General features: G+C 43.9%; 1 protein-coding gene across 1 annotated transcript in view; it reads left to right on the top strand.

Moving 5' to 3' along the window:
• The window catches only part of PLXNC1 (plexin C1), a 141975-nt gene that overhangs the window by 63292 nt on the left and 64788 nt on the right, over positions 1-13895 (top strand). The window contains exons 7-9 of the mRNA XM_060165098.1: positions 2414-2501; positions 4516-4618; positions 4759-4860. Coding sequence (XP_060021081.1) covers positions 2414-2501; positions 4516-4618; positions 4759-4860 — 293 coding nt within the window. The remainder of the gene's footprint in view (positions 1-2413; positions 2502-4515; positions 4619-4758; positions 4861-13895) is intronic.

Below are 13895 nucleotides of genomic sequence, written 5' to 3'. Positions count from 1 at the left end.
GGAAGGGCTGAGTTCTGAAAGGTCAGAGAGAAGGGAAGCTGTGGCAGTGACGGGGTGATGGGACTGAGAGCTGAAACTGTTGAAGACAGGTAAGGGTGGAGCGAAGTGGGTGGATTCAAAGGATGGTTAGGAGTTAATACAATGGACAGACTGAGGATTCATGAGTCCCTCTGGGTCTCATGAATATGAATATGCGATTCACAAGTCTTGCTCACCTGTAACATAAGCTTCGGAAGTATTTGATTTTTTTTTTTTTTTCTTTTTTTTGCGGTACGCGGGCCTCTCACTATTGTGGCCTCTCCCGTTGCGGAGCACAGGCTCCGGACGCGCAGGCTCAGCGGCCATGGCTCACGGGCCCAGCCGCTCCGCGGCATGTGGGATCTTCCCGGACCGGGGCACGAACCCGTGTCCCCTTCATCAGCAGGTGGACTCTCAACCACTGCGCCACCAGGGAAGCCCCGGAAGTATTTGAGATCACCTTGGAGAGCTAGTTGATTGCTTTTTAAAATTTTTTTAAATCTTTTTAAAAAACTTGAAATATAGTTGATTTACAGTGTAGTTGATTGTTTTTACAGCCTCCGTCAACTGAACCCAACCCTTTGTCTGCCCTTTTCTCTGGATGCCTTCCATATTCTGAGCAGGCAAACAAAACCACTTCCCACCTCTTGCATTCAGCCAGCCAGTGGCCATTGCCAAACCTTTGTCTGTGGCCTGTAGTGGCTTTGCCTCTTTCACCAAATCCTGTCTCCCTTCTGCTTTGAAAAGTCACCTCTTCCGTATAGCCTTGACAGATTCTGCTCTAATCATCCCGATCGTTCCAGCACCCTCTGGGTTCCCCACCTGCACCCCAATCTTGGTACCCAGGTGCTGCATGGAACTTGAACCACTCAGAGGGTGTTTCCTTGACTATACTGTCACTGTGCTTTTTCACCTAAGTTATTTTATCTCTTCTAGAATAACTGCGAATGCTTCCAGAGCAGAGAGCATATATATTCGTTTCCTTGTGATATTTCCCAGTAGTGTTTTGTGCACAGTTGATACTCAGGAAAGTACAACTCTTGCTAGTCTCCATCACTGGACACTTGTTGATTCCATTGATATGTGTTTTCCCTGGGAGTCCCTCAGTACTTACTGTCCATATGTTCATGCTACTAACAGTTATCAAGTGTCTGTTCAAACGCTCTTGCTGAGAGGTCACGCCAGCCCTCCAAACCTTCTTGTCTTTGGAACAGAGGATTATCATTTCACATATACCCGCTTTATGTGAGCAGAATTTTATGTGGCATCCTGGCTTTCAGAATGAATATTCCTGCTGAAGAGAACCCCTTAAAGTAAGGGTTCTCAGACTTTTGGACTCATATACTAATAATATTTCAGTTGAAAAATGAGGGGTGCCAACAAAGTTAGGCCAACTTCTTAATTTGTCAAGGAAAGACTTTTCATTTTAAAAGCATCATCTGCTCTCCCCGTTAATTCATAAAAGGAAGAAGATATTAATCCAGAGTGGGTGACAATGAAGATATCACAGAGTAGCACTGGTCCCTGGCCACAACAGGATTTGAAAGGCACCGCTCCAGGCGGCCGCATCGAAACCTGGCTATACACAGTCAGTACATGGGGAGATTACAGACAGATTCCGGACATCCCCCAGCCCTGCTGAGTCAGCATATCTAGGAGTGTGGCTCTGGAATCTATATTTTCACCAATTTCTCAAGTGATTCTGATACACAACCAGATTTAGGGATCACCTAGGGTAGAGTATGTAAGTTAAAGAGGTACAGGAAATATGCCATTTCTCTCATGCTGATTTAGCAGAGTTTTTAATCTTATTACTTTATTCTTCGGGGGTTTTCGAACCCATGGGTAGGTTTTCGAAAGCAAATAAGAAAACCTTCATCATAGATTTGGCAACAGTTGACTCCAAGAAGATCATGGCTCTCAGCCCATGGGAACCACACTTTGGAGTTTGTTAGGTAAATATCCGTAGTATGGATTTTTCCGAAGGTGCAGGATTTCTTCTCTAACATTCCGGTTATCATGTTCTAGGCAGGTCTTGCTCGGTGACTTGTTTTATTCTTATGCTGTGGCCAATTACAAGCTGAGATAGTGATCCCAGGGAGAGTATGAGCTGTAAATGGGCTGTGAAATGGCTTTTTCTTAGTGATTATCCGTGGGAGGCCTGGAACGCGAGGTGGGCCCGGCTCTGTTAGGAGGCGTGTGCTGTGCACTTCGGCTGCCTGACGTGAATGGCCCCCGGGAAGGGGCCACGTACCGATTGAAATGTTAGCGAACAGCTGGTACACCCCGCCCTCTTTGTGGAGGAGGCAAGAAATATTTAATTTTTGCATTTACAGCTTTGCTTGATGATAGCAGGGCTCCACCGTCAATGACTTCTTTTTCCCCTTTGCTCCAGATGTTCTAGTTGTCAACGTGACGTTCTCCTTCAGTTCCTGGAGTGTGTCAAAAAGATTCAACTTTACCAACTGCTCATCATTAAGAGAGTAAGATTTTATTTAACATGTGAATATTCTCTCATTGGTTTTAATGTATTTATTTGCTTTACTCTGCGATTTCCTGAAGACCTCTTTTGTGGAGGAGAACTTTCCAAGGTGCCTTTTGGAGCACGGCCTAACGGGAGACAGGAGAGCCTCTGAGCTAATAAGCTGACTTGTTCAAGCCCTGCCAAGTGAGGTGGAGCAGAGAAGAGGCCAACAGCTGTGCTTGGGTGTATTTTACCCACAGGGAAAGGCATCCCTCCAACCAAGCGGTGGCCTTGAAGTAACAGGCGAAGGGGTGCCGCTAGGTTCTCACCTGATCAGACTGGCTTTGGGAATTTGAGTCAAGGAAGAGAGTCTGAGCATGAGATAAGGGGAAGTCACGGTCAAGGAGAAGCACAAGAGGAAGTCTCTGTCATCAAAAGAACATGTTAATTGTGACCCACGTTTTTGTACTGCGTTTGGCCCTGTTGAGCTACGTACCCCCCTGAGTTAGGACCACACTTCACTCCTTGCTTCTAAAGCAGACGGAAGACAGAGGAAATATGTCTCCCAGATTCCTGGTTTTCCAGCTGCAAGATGGGATGGATGTTCCCATGGAAACAGTGGGAAGCTGTATTATTAGTGATTCTATAGCTCTTTCAGTGGTTTGCTTGACCAACTGTGTGAGTACCAAACGTGGGTTTCTTTGGGTCTGGTCTGGGAACCATTGTTTCTTCAGGGTAAAGGCATTCGAACTCGATGCTGAGTTGGGAGGTCACCCTACAGCTATATGAACAGGAGCCGCTGGACTTCACCTTTACCACCGCGGCACTTTGAAAGAGGGATTGAATTCAGTGATTTCTAACAAGCAGAGCGAATTCAGGGAGGAAAAACACCAAACTTGATACAGAGAGTCCATGAAAATGGGGAAGAGAAAGAAAAAGGGGGAGAGTTACATAGATCTGTGTAGCTCAAGGAGAGTTTAAACAGAACACAGCTCCTGCACCCACGCCTGTAAGGCCTGGTGAGAGGAAGCGCCTTGCCCCAGGTCCGCAGCTAGGTAATTAAGAACCAGACCTCAGACCCACAGCTCCCCAGAGGGGGAGCACCCTTTCCTTGGGTACCTACTTCCCCTTCGAAAAGCACTTAGTAAAGTCATCACACTTGAGGGGTAGCGATAAGAGCGCACGTCACAAACCTGCTTCTAGCGCACTTCGGTGGCGGGTGAACCCTTAGGCGAGCCTGTGCTTTCTTCTCCCACCGAGACTGCCATTTCTGTAGGTCAGAGTCTCAGGATGCCTTGGCATTTCTGGAACAATACATGAAATGCACATGTGTCCCCTCTCCCTGATCTAGTCCTCTCACTGTCCCCGGGCTGAGCCTTCCTTTTGCCTCCTTTGGCTACCTTTCCAAACCCACCTCGATTTCCATTTTTATTGTTCTTGCTTTAACACTGATTATCCTATTAAGTGCTTTTCAAGTCTTCCGCTGTTATCCATGCATGGTTGTTTGATTAGTAGATACAGTTCTTCCTTAATTTGATTAAAAAGCAAACACTGGCACCCTGTTTTCTCTGCTCGCCAGGTAGCACTTTTAGTTTCCCGTCTTCCAGGCATTTGGCAGTGTTTCTGCTCCAGTGAGTAAGGGTGGGTTTATGGGGGGGCTGGGGGAGATCAGTCTCCAGAGGGAAACTTACCTGAAGGTAGACAAATAGCAGAACTGGATTCAGAAACAGATTCAGTGGGTTCCTGTTATCTACTGACATACCCGGTGACCCCAGCTTCGGGTTTCCATGGCAACCCCCCAGCAAGTGTAATGATGGTCCGTCAGCCCCGAGGGCTGCCCAGAACAGGGCATAAAGTCAGTACTATATCCCTAGCCCCAAAGGACTGTCCTCTCTCCCCTGGGTGCATCACAGTCTATCCAGGGATTTTTTTTCTTCTTTTAAATGCTCGCATGCAGCATCACAGAGGGAAATTCTAGGATATGAACGTTTTCCTAAAAATGCGGGAATTAAGTTGGTTTTCTGTGTTGCCAGATGCCCAGTATGTATTGGAACTGGCTGTGCTTGGTGTGAAAGTGAGAGAAAATGTATCCATCCCTTCACAGCTTGCGACCCTTCTGATTACAAGAGGAACCAGGTAAGGTGACATTTTCAGTATTACAGGGTTTAACCAAAAATAAATATTTGTGACCACCTAGCCCCAGCCTGTCTTTTGCCTTTATTTCAAACTTCGAATTTCCACCAGTTCGGATGTTGAAGGGATATTCTTCATTTCAGGACCTCTGTCCAGTGGCTTCTGAGAAATGGGCCCCACCCAAGAGAGCAGGAGGAGGAGGATCCAAGGAGAAGACAAGTAACGGAGCCACCCAGGGCTTGCAGGTCAGACCCTGTTTTCATATCGATAATGGGAAAATCCCCCTTTGAATGGCAATAACATCTCCTGCTACTTTGGGTTCCTTTTAAAAATTCCCTATTTTACTTTCTACCCAAATTGCCTTTTTTACCTTCGGTTTTTAACCAAGTTGCATTTAATTGGCTCAATACATCAGAAGCTGCACACTCGCATAAAATAAATTAAAAATCTGTAATTATGAAAAATGAAGCCCCGGTAAAAGTAAAATTTTAAATCTGACTTCGTGGCTCTCAGGGAGAGTTAGAAGGAAGTATAGAGCACACAGCACTGAGGGGATTTCAATGTTTAACCACATGTTATGATTGCATTTTGGGGGGGGGCGGGGTATGTGAGGGCTAGGCGTGTCTATGCAAAATATATAAACGAATCTCTTTGGATTATTTTTCTTTGCAGAGATGATCTAACCAGTAGTCAATAGTGTCAAAACAAAGAGTTGTGTCTATGTAATAAATATACATTTCTCTTCACTTCTCAAAGCTGTTTTTCATGGAAAAATACTTTCCATGAAATTTCTTTGGAAATTCCTCTTATTTTCTTCACAGTAAATCACCAAGCTCAACTGACAGACGTGTTTGAAAAGAGAGAACATGACCATGTAAACATTTCCGGGTAGATGCATTTAGTACACAAATGCTGACTTCATTCATTTGATGGAAGTTAATTGAGCATCTACTATGTGGTGAAAAACAAAAAAGGACAAGTTCTTGTTCTTATTAACCTTGGGTCTAGTGGGAGCAGACAAATTAAAAACAGTAACATGCTTTGTTCTTAAAGGCTCAGTTTTCTGTTTCTTGGCTAATCTGTGGCTTTGATGTATCCATTTGCTGCTACTTAAGGTCAGGTGCCAATATAAATAAGTAGCACATTTGTAATCACTACCAAAATGTTGAGAGTAACTTTAGGTGAATTTAGTAACAAGCAAAGGGAATGTGAATCAAAATGGATTATGAAGTTAATTAAAGGCATTAGAAAAGCTTGGTGTGCCAGTATCTTCAGACTTTTATTAAAGTCTTCGAGGTTTTATTAAGTGATGAGCCGCATTTCTCTTCCCACTGGTTTATGAAACTAAGGCATAGTGACAGGTGTTTGAATCAGAAAGGCAGTGGCTTTTAAAAAAAAAATTAAACTTCTCTTTGGTGGTTGTTTCAGTTGTTTTTTTAAAATTTCGGTAAAATACACATAACATAAAATTTACCATATTTAAGTGTACAAGTTCAGTAGAGTTGAGTACATTCACGTTGTTGAGCAACCATCACCACCATCCATCTTCAGAACATGTTTCATCTTGCAAAACTGAAACCTCGTACCCATTAAACAATAACTCCTCATTTTCTCTTCTCCCAGCCCTGGCAGCTACCATTCTCCTTTCTGTCTCTATGAATTTGACTGCTCTAGGTACCTCAGTTAAGTGGAATCAAACAGGATTTGTCTTTTTTGTGACTGGCTTATTTCACTTAACATAATGTCTTCAAGGTTCATCCATATTGTAGCATGGGTCAGAATGTCCTTTAAGGCTGAATAATGTTCCATTGTTTGTATGTATTACATTTGTTTATCCAGTCATCCATTGATGGACACTTGAGTCGCATCCAGCTTTTGGCTATTGTAACTCATACTGCTATAAACAGGTGTGTACAAACACCTCTTCAAGCCCCTGTTTCAGTTCTTTTGGGTAGGTACCCAGAAGTGGAGTTGCTGGATCATATGGTAATACTATTTTTAATTTTTTGAGGAACACCATTCTGTTTTCCTTATCGCTCTGACGTTTTACTTTCCCACCACCAACAGCGTATGAGCGTTCCACGTTCTTTCCAGCACTTGGCTGTTTTCGTTTTTTTTATAGTATCCGTCTTAAATGGGTATAAGGTGGTATTCTCTTGTGGTTTTGATTTGCATTTCCCTACTGATTAGTGATATTGAGACTCTTTTCGTGTGCTTATTGGCCATTTGTGTACCTTCTATGGAGAAATGTCTATTCAAGTGTTTTGTCCATTTTATAATCAGGTTTTTTTGTTGCTGTTGAATGGTAGGAGGTCTTTATATATTTTAGATATTAACCTCATATCAGATATATGATTTGCAAATATTTTCTCTTATTCCATAAGCTGCCTTTTCACTCTGTTGACTGTATCCTTTGATGCAGAGAGGTTTTTAATTTTATTGAAGTGCAGGTTATTTTTTTATTTTCTTACCTGTGCTTTGAGTGTCATATCCAAGAAATCATTGCCAAATCCGATGTCATAAAGCTCTTATTCTAAGAGTTCTATAGTTTTAAGCCTTATATTTAGGTCTTTGATCCATTCTGAGTTAATTTTCATATATGGTGTAAGGTAAAGATCCAACTTCATTTCTGTGTGGGTATCCAGTTTTCCCAAGACTGTTTGTTGAAAAGAACTGTCCTTTCCCCCATTAAATATTCTGGGCACCCTTATCAAAAATCATTTGACTATATATGCAACAGTTTACTTCTATGCTATATATCCTATTCCGTTGGTCTATATGTCTGTTCTATTTTGTAATAAGACACTGTTTTGTAATAAGTTTTGAAATCAGAAAGTGTGAGTCCTTCAACTCTGTTCTTCTTTTTCATGATTGTTTTGGAAGAAAAATAATTTATTTTGAGGTAACTGTAGATTCACATGCAGTTGTGAGAAAATAATACAGAGAGAGCTCATGTATCTTTTACCCAGTTTCCCCCATTAGTAACATCTTGCGAAACAATAGCGCAATATCACAACCAGGATATTGACAGTGACAACAGTCAAGATCCAGAACAGCCCTGTCACCTCAAGTCTCCCCCACGTTGCCTGTCTATAGCCACACCCACTTCCTCCCTCCCACTCTCTATTTCTGACCCCTGGCTACCACTAATCTATTCTCCATTTCTATAATTTTATCATGTCAAAGACTTTAAACAAATGGTATCACCCAGAGGTACCCTTTGGGGACTGGCCTTTTTAACTCAACATAATTCTCTGGAAATTCATCCAGTTCTTTTTTTTTTAAATTTTTAAAATTTATTTTACTTTTGGCTGTGTTGGGTCTTCGTTGCTGTGCACGGACTTTCTCTGGTTGTGGCGAGCGGGGGCTACTCTTCGTTGCGGTGCGCGGCTTCTCATTGCGGTGGCTTCTCTTGTTGCGGAGCTCGGGCTCTAGGCACGCAGGCTTCGGTAGTTGTGGTTCGTGGGCTCAGTAGTTATGGCTCATGGGCTCTAGAGCGCAGGCTCAGTAGCTGTGGTACATGGGCTTAGTTGCTCCGTGGCATGTGGGATCTTCCCAGACCAGGGCTCGAACCCGTGTCCCCTGCATTGGCAGGCAGATTCTTAACCACTGCGCCACCAGGGAAGCCCCATCCGGTTCTTTTATGCATCAGTAGTGTCTTCCTTTCTATCGCTAAGTCGTGGTTCAGACAATGACTTTTTACATTTTTATTTTAAAGGAAAAAGTAAGGTCACAGCATCCTGGTTTCCTGTATTGTGTCTTACGGAACCTTTTGACTTTTGGCACTATGTGGTTAAAAGAACTGGGGCCACCAAGGGAGCAGGAGGCGGCGGTAATGAACAAAGCCCAGACCTGTCTTCAGTGCTTCTCTGTGAATGACCTTTGTAGAAAGACATCTTTTATTTTTAATTACTTTTCATTGGAGTAGAGTTGATTTACAATGATGTGTTAGTTTCTGCTGTACAACAAATGAATCAGTTATACATATACTTATATCCACTCTTTGTAAAATTCTTTTCCCATATAGGTCATTACAGAGTATTGAGTAGAGTTCCCTGTGCTGTACAGAAGGTCCTTATTTTATATTGGGTTGGCCAAAAGGTTTGTTCGGGTTTTTCTTTAACATCTTACGGAGAACAAAACCTGAACGAACTTTTTGGCCAATTCAATGTATAGCAGTGTGTACATGTCAATCCCAATCTCCCAATTCACCCCCCCTCCCCCGCTTTCCCCATTGGTAACCATAGGTTTGTTTTCTACACCTGTGACTCTATTTCTGTTTTGGAAATAGGTTCATTTGTACCATTTTTTAAGATTCCACATATAAGCAATATCATATTGGAGAAAGACATCGTGTTGATACTGAAATGTTTTCTTTAAATCCATGACTCAGTTGAGAAACTCAGTTTTGGTTAATAGGGAGTGGAGTAGTGTTTGTCTCCGGAGGGATTTCTCATGCTTTGTGAGACACTGCTGTCTTCTCATTATCATGCGGAATGTGGAAATCCAGGTTTCCAGTTTGATTCTCATGCTGGCCTTGAATGAAGCACTGAACACTCTATTCCTAGCAGAGAAGCATTGAGGGCTTTCCTTCAGTGCATCGTCCACATCACATACATACTGAGTGCTTCCTCTGTGCCGGGCATGGGGACGCGAAACGTGAATGGTACAGGCATAGTCTTGGGCTTCCTGATGCTGAGCTAGGGTTGATTCTTTCTGCAGGTGTTTATCGAGCACCTAGTAGATACCATTACACTGAGCTCCGTGGATACCACGGGGGGTGGGGCACATGTCTTGTCCTCAGTCTCAAGAGTCTTATATGTACATGAGCACATAGATAAGAATACAAGATAAAAAAATATTAACCTAGGGAAGGTACCAGGCCGCATACAAACCCAGAGAACCTCTCTGTGCCTGGGGCCTTGGCTTAGTCATTCCTGATCATTTAAACCCAGTGCCTGGCGGGTAAAAGCGCTTAATCAGTGTGGTTGGATAAGTCTTTGATGGATGGATGGATGGATTGACACAAGATGGCATTTCAGCCAGTAGTTGAGGGAAGGGACACGTGGAGACAGAGGAGTGGGTCTTCTAAGCAGAGGGGCTAGCACTGCAGAAGCATAGTGGGTCACCAGAAAATTCCAGGGTACCCATTACGGGAGACCCTAAGTGATTCGATTTGGCTGGAGCAGAAGGATGCAGGAAATTATGGGACAAAACAAGATTGAGGGCTTCCTTCAATCTTGTGGCGCAGTTGTTGAGAGTCCGCCTGCCGAGGCAGGGGACACGGGTTCGTGTCCCGGTCCGGGAAGATCCCACATGCCGCGGAGCGGCTGGGCCCGTGAGCCATGGCCGCTGAGCCTGCGCGTCCGGAGCCTGTGCTCCGCAATGGGAGAGGCCACAACAGTGAGAGGCCCGCGTACCGCAAAAAAAAAAAAAAAAAAAAAGATTGAAATGACCCTGGAGCCTACACCAAGTACAGGGCTCTTCAAGACCTTTTTTTTTAATGCATGAATTTGCTCATCCATGGATGTGGCATTTATGAGAGAGGGTTCCTGGCTCAACCCCTGTTATGCCCTGTTGCCCTCACACTGTTTCATGACCCTATGTCCCATCCCTTGACCGTGACCTAAAAGCACATATTGTCATGTACCAGGGGGCTGCGTTAGGAAAAGCATCACCAGAGCAGGGAAAATAACTCAAAAATCTACACTTGCCCTTTGGATGGGCAGTATTTTCAGCTGTGAGGGCCAGTCTCTGTCAGAGACGGTTGGCCCTGTCGCCCTGCCCTAACCTCTTTTCCTTCCTTTTCGGAACAATCTTATATCTGGTGCCTCCACCTGCTGAGAGAAGAGGTGGCTGCTCTTCTTTCCTGTTGTCAAGGAAAGGTTGTGGAGATCTGTGATATGATGTTGTTCTAATATTTGTTACGCTTATCGCCGCCGGGTAGAAATACACCATACAAAATCATGTTCTCCTGCTCTCGGAGAATATATATTCTTTCTCTTCCTTGTGACTTCTCTTCTCTTCCTCCATCACTTTTGATTGCATTTTAACTTCTCACAGGCAATCCAAATCACCTCTTTCAGGGTCCTTGCCTTGAAAATGAAATCAACTTTATTATATACCTTGTTGAGTAGCTTCTGTGGGCCTAGCACTGCGCTGGGTGCCGTGGGGTTCACTGCCAATTGCTCCTTTATTCACTCATTCGTTCATTCATTCATTCAAAAAGTGTTTATTAAACACCTACTATGTGCTGGGCAGGTAGGCAAAGCGTGTGCCCTTTGGAGTTTACGTTGTAGAACTTATAATATTTTAAAGGAAGTAAGATTCATTTTCATGAAGCATCTGAGTGTGCGCAACGGAAAGAGTTACGCACAGGAAGGCCAGAATGTGCTAAACCGAGTAGTGGTGACCCGTATGTGTGCAGCCTGTGCTATATCCTGAGCTCAGAGTGCCTCTTTATTTGAACCTCACAATGGGCCTGTTTTCCCCATTTGATAGACAAATGTTGACTTGCACAGGGTCAGTAGGTAGTAAATGATAGACATGCGATTCGAACCCAGGCCATCTGACTCCAGGGCCCACAGCTTTAATCACTGCTCTGTACTGTGTGACCTCAGTGTAGTATTGATGATCGAAGTCAGTCTGGAAGGGACTTCTTCTCTTGGCATTAGGCTGGCACAGCCTGCCCCATCCATGGCCTGGGCAGGCTGTCAGGGGGGTGCATTAGCATTGAAGCCCTTGGGACGAGGGGGGTAGGCTGGGGCACAGTCAGAGTGAAGGAGTTGGACCCAGGCAAGGCTGGCATCTTTTCCAAGACGGGGAGAGCAGAAGAGCCTTCAGATGGGAAACTGAGGCCTTCAGGAGAGGGGAGTGGCAAGTGTCTCACGGTGAAGTTGCAACTCAGCAAGGGGGTGGGGTTTGAGTGGTGGGGTCTCTGCTAGAGGGGAGACGCTACCCTCCCTGGTCACAGAGTCCTGGGCACCCCGTCCGGGTCTCAGGAGTCCCATTCGGGAAGTTCAGTGACGAAGAGTAACTACTTTATAAACTGGCCTCGGCAGCCTCGCCTTCAAGTCCCCCAGGTCACAGAAGCAAGCCTTAATCTCTCTGCACAGGGCCTTGGTCCGTCACCTTCTTATCTCCAGGTCCATCTCAGTTGGCATTCTAACTCTTGACAATTCCTGGGACCAAGTTACATTCCAGTCTCCCAAGGACCTGTCCCCGGGGCCCCCACCAAGGGGCATTCACCTGGGGGCCGAGCAGCGGATGGACACAGCCTTTTCGTTCTATTTACCGCTTTCATTTTTCCTCGGCGGGATTGTATTTTGCTGTTTTCTTTCCACGTCTCACCTCCTTTTACACTTTACCATCTCCACTGCTGGTTACCACTCTTCTCAATTTATACATTTCATTAATATATTACTTCCATCCTTTTCGGTCATTAATAAAGATGTTAAATAATTCTGAACCGAATACCCCTGTAGGGCCCTACAGGACACTTTCCTTTAATTAGTTGTGCTACCTTTCATCTCTCTAATGTCCTTTGGTTTCAGATTTCCAGCTGGTTTTGAATTCATGTGACTTTTTATCCGGTCCCGTTTGAACTAATTTCGCAAGTGAAAATCTGAGGGATGTTTTACTGAGTGTTGATTCAGGTCCAGGGCTATGGAGAGCTTTGCTATATTCAGATTTTTTTTTTTTAAGAAACAGAATAAGAGAGTACAATTTGGTCTTAATAAACTGAGCCTTCCTAATGTACCTCTTTCCGAGATACATTCTTTTCAATCATCGTGGTAGGTTCTCCATTCATGTCATGGTAATTTGAATTGTGTTGACGTCAGACTTCACAAAAAGTGCTCTTACTGTCAGGAGTAATCCTCTTAGACCTTTCCACAGATAACTAGTTCTTAGTGGTGGTGCTATTTCCAGTGTCTTATAATGACTTTGTTTTTTAAAAATAAATAAAAATAACTGGCTATTCTGTAATTACCTAGTTAGCCAGTTTCTAATGTGCTTGTTTATACCAAACAGGGAGTGATTTAAACTTGTGAGCAACCAGAGCTCATAGTATTTTATGAAATAATTTTAAATTGTGCAGCCGTTTAAAAATAACTCTTAAGTCTTTAAAATGTAACTGACAGGAAGTGGACTATTCTGAGGTTAATTGCTGGGCAACCCAGGGCGATAAGGGTTACAGCCAATGGTATTTTGATTTGATAAATAAATGGAAATCCTTGGACATAGGATGAGGGAGGAATTTCACTGTAGGGCTGTAAGGAATTATCTCTTTGCATCAAGCTAGATTATGTTTTTAAATTAACCCCTTGTATGTGTCAGTTTATGGGACCTGCTACTTCATTTCGGGTTGTGAATTAATTTTTGATTAAAATACAGAAATAGATCTAAAATGTTGAGTGTGTGGAGAGATCATTCTTGGCCTTTTGTCTGTAATAGATTTTTAAAGGATATTTATCAGTAAAAATAGAAAATGTTTTATTTCTAAGACTTGTTGTAGCCAGGTAGTACAGCCATATAAGAACCCTGTTTTTTTTTTTCTCTCCTTGTATACCTGTGCTGTTTATTTAGTGAGATCCCCTTGGTAACTCTTTACTGCACTTGTTAAGATTAAAAGGGGTTCTCCAAGCAAGCAAAGGACAACGAATCTGACCCTCTTTGCAAGCAGACAAGAAGCATCTGCTTTCATGAGATAGGCCAGGGCTGGATCCCATCCTAGAGAGCCAGTGGAAACTTCTCGAAACAATAAGGTTTTAAAACCAAATCCTTTTGAAGTAGCTGTCTCTACCCAAGAGGAAATAAAAAGTTAATGAGGCGTGGGGTTTCCCTGGTGGTGCAGTGGTTAGGAATCCGCCTGCCAATGCAGGGGACACAGGTTGGAGCCCTGGTCCGGGAAGATCCCACATGCCGCAGAGCAACTAAGCCCGTGTACCACAACTACTGAGCCTGGGCTCTAGAGCCTGCGAGCCACAACTACTGAGCCCACGTGCCACAACTACTGAAGCCCATGAGCCTAGAGCCCGTGCTCCGCAACGAGAAGCCACTGCAGTTAGGAGCCCGCGCACCTCAACAAAGAGTAGCCCCCGCTCGCTGCAACTAGAGAAAGCCCACGTGCAGCAACAAAGACCCAACACAGCCAAAAATAAATAAATTTATTTTTAAAAAGTTAATGAGATGACGTGGCGGGTCCTCTGATGTTATTTGTAGAGCCGTTTAAGGAGCAAAATATAATCCCCTTTAGAAAATCTGTTTTAGGTTAGTTATA

This window comes from Lagenorhynchus albirostris, chromosome 11 (genome assembly GCF_949774975.1).
Source record: "Lagenorhynchus albirostris chromosome 11, mLagAlb1.1, whole genome shotgun sequence".
NCBI classification, from domain to species: Eukaryota; Metazoa; Chordata; class Mammalia; order Artiodactyla; family Delphinidae; genus Lagenorhynchus; species Lagenorhynchus albirostris.
Note: the sequence above shows the minus strand (reverse complement) of the source record. Positions and strands in the feature narration are given on the sequence as shown.